Here is a 2401-nt window from a genome sequence, read left to right as displayed (position 1 = left end):
AGCATGTCCAAGGTCACACAATAGAGGAGAGGTGAAGGCCAGATTTTACCTCAGGATTACTTGTGTCTAAATGGAATTTGGTTTGGGTTTGGGAGCTTCTTTATTTATTATATTTATTTTATTTTATGTTTTGGCTGCACCTAGCTCTGTGCTCAGGGATTACTCCTGGTAGAATTCTGGAGTCAAATCTAGGTTGGCCGCATGCAAGGCAGGTTCCTATTCACTGTGCTATCTCTTGGGCCCTGGGGTTTTTCTTTAACTTACTTGCCCATAACCTATCAGTTCCCACAGGCTCTTGGCTCATTCCCTGTGCACAGCCATCAATTTGTGAGTACTTCATAGTCATTCTAACCAATGCTCACCTATCCAGCTTCCACACGCTTTCTGGTTTGGGACATGGAGGACACATGAGTGCTTTTGACAGACATGTCACACCATGGTGGGGATGTTTGCCCTTCCCTCACACTGACCTTCAGAAGGCTTGCACATCTTAATGTCCACACAGACATCACTGGCACTCTTGCCTGCCGCGAGGTCCTTAGCAATGGGTTTTACGTACTTCTTCACAATTTTTGTGCATAAGCTTTTCAACGGCTTCAACTTATTGCACAGTGGCGACAGTGCCTGGTTGATGGAATCCTGCAATAACAGCACCAGGGAAGAGAAAAGGAATCAGGTGATCCTTGTCTCCTGCTACTGCCGACCTGAGGTAAGCTAGTTCCAGTTGGCCTGGGAAGAGACTTCAGGGAGATGCCCCACCTCACACCTGGCTTGCTTTGGGGGCCACCCCCAGAGAGGCTCAGAGATTGGGTGGGGTTGGTGTTGGAGGGGACCCTATGGGTTGCTGGGGATTCAATCCAGGGTGACCATATGCAAGGACAACACCCTCCTCACTGTACTATCTCTCCATCTCTGGAGATGACAGTTGATCCCCACCCCTGGGCTGACCACACACAGACTCAGGCACACATGTACACACAAGCCCTCAGGACTCACATCAGTGGGATCGTCTCCCACCATGTCCTTCAGCTTCTGTATTATCTTCTTACAGGGCGAACAGGTGATGCCCACCTGCCAGCCTTCGATCAGCATATCATCCTGTCAGGAAAGTTCCACTGACTCAGTCCCACAGTTTCTCAGCTCAAAAACAGACCCTTGAAAGTTTCAAGACCAGCAAGATCCTCTGAAGCCTTTCAGTTCTGACAGACTTGAACCACCTTCCTGCTGGCCTGAGGGAGGCCCAGCGAGCCTAGAGCATGCCTTGCACTGCTGTGCTCTACCCAGAGCAGCGTTCACCCCCACCCCTGCTCCCTAGTCTTGGGATCATGGAGCCCCTTCAGTCAAGGCACACATGAGTGTTAAACCAGCTTCTCCCACCTCCCATCACCCTGAGAGAGGAAGACTGAGCAGGAGCCCTGCATACCTGGAGGTCTTTCTGGGTCAGCTCCTGCCAGGGCCACTCTCCCTCATGCACATGGTCCTTTGTCAGGTCCATGGACTCAGGGTCCATACCAGAAACGGCCAGACCTGGAGAGAGAAAGTGGCAGGGAGAGGGGGAGTTGGTGCAGAAGGGAGATCAGAAAACCGGGTGTTGCCTTTTCACACACTCATCTGAATCAAGAGGAAAAGACTCCCCGGCACAGCCCTTCTCAGGTCCCTGATCCTCCGTCCCTCTGTCCACTTGTCTTTACCTCACACACTCATACAAACTCAAACACACACCCTCACACACATTGGGGTTGATACTTTCCTCATCTTCTTTCAAGAAATCAGCTTCCTTTTTTGTGTTTCTTTCCCACAATAGTTCATGTGGCACACACCCTTCCAGAAGCTTCCTGAACCTCACAGTAGCCTTGGGTGCTCCCACAGGCCCCAGGTTCCAAGACTAGACATCCACTGAGCTCACACTCAGGAGCGTCACAGCTCTCAGGGGTATCCCTGTGTGAGCTGACGGGCCCCAAGAAGTAAGCCCACAGCTGAGTGCCACAGGGAGTTGGCTCCCAGCAGGGTTCAGAGCCCCAAGAATTTGGGATTGGAACCTCCCAAGCCTTATTCCTTCAGGGAGAGTCCTTACCTGGGGTGGCCAACAATGCAAATATTAAGATCGCTAGAACCCAGGTGGTCATGGTGGAGCAGAGAAGCCAGTGGGTTATTGGGGACACGGAGAGGAACAAATAAGAGTGGGGCCTCAGAACCAGAGCCTGAGATCTCCACCGTCTCCACGTCTCCCCTATCGCCTCCTCTGTTATAAGCTGCTGGAGATCTTGATCGAATGTGTGAAGACCACAGAAGTGGGGAGCCGGAAAGTGACTCACATCTCTCATGTGGGCTGTACAGACAGTGCAGTAAAGTCCTGCCTGGGGTTTGAGGGGCACCAGACCAAGGGGGCGTCATCTGTCAG

General features: G+C 51.9%; 1 protein-coding gene across 1 annotated transcript; it reads right to left on the bottom strand.

Moving 5' to 3' along the window:
• Positions 1–358: 358 nt before the first annotated feature.
• GNLY (granulysin) lies at positions 359–2126 on the bottom strand. Its single transcript, XM_049784612.1, has 5 exons — positions 2075–2126; positions 1424–1527; positions 997–1098; positions 471–639; positions 359–384 (listed from the first exon to the last, which is right to left on the bottom strand). Exons 1-5 carry the CDS (start codon positions 2124–2126, stop codon positions 359–361), a joined length of 453 nt encoding a protein of 150 aa, XP_049640569.1.
• Positions 2127–2401: the final 275 nt, after the last annotated feature.

Source organism: Suncus etruscus, chromosome 12, assembly GCF_024139225.1.
Source record: "Suncus etruscus isolate mSunEtr1 chromosome 12, mSunEtr1.pri.cur, whole genome shotgun sequence".
In the NCBI taxonomy this organism is placed as follows: Eukaryota; Metazoa; Chordata; class Mammalia; order Eulipotyphla; family Soricidae; genus Suncus; species Suncus etruscus.
This window is presented reverse-complemented; position numbering and strand designations above follow the sequence as displayed.

Bases quoted from the DNA above. Each gene is read 5' to 3' on its own strand.
- GNLY (XM_049784612.1), bottom strand. From the start codon at position 2,126: ATGACCACCTGGGTTCTAGCGATCTTAATATTTGCATTGTTGGCCACC. The intron at 1,528-2,074 runs GTAAGGACTCTC...TTCTCTCTCCAG, and splicing joins TGCATTGTTGGCCACCCCAG to GTCTGGCCGTTTCTGGTATG. The intron at 385-470 runs GTCAGTGTGAGG...GTCCCAAACCAG, and splicing joins GATGTGCAAGCCTTCTGAAG to AAAGCGTGTGGAAGCTGGAT.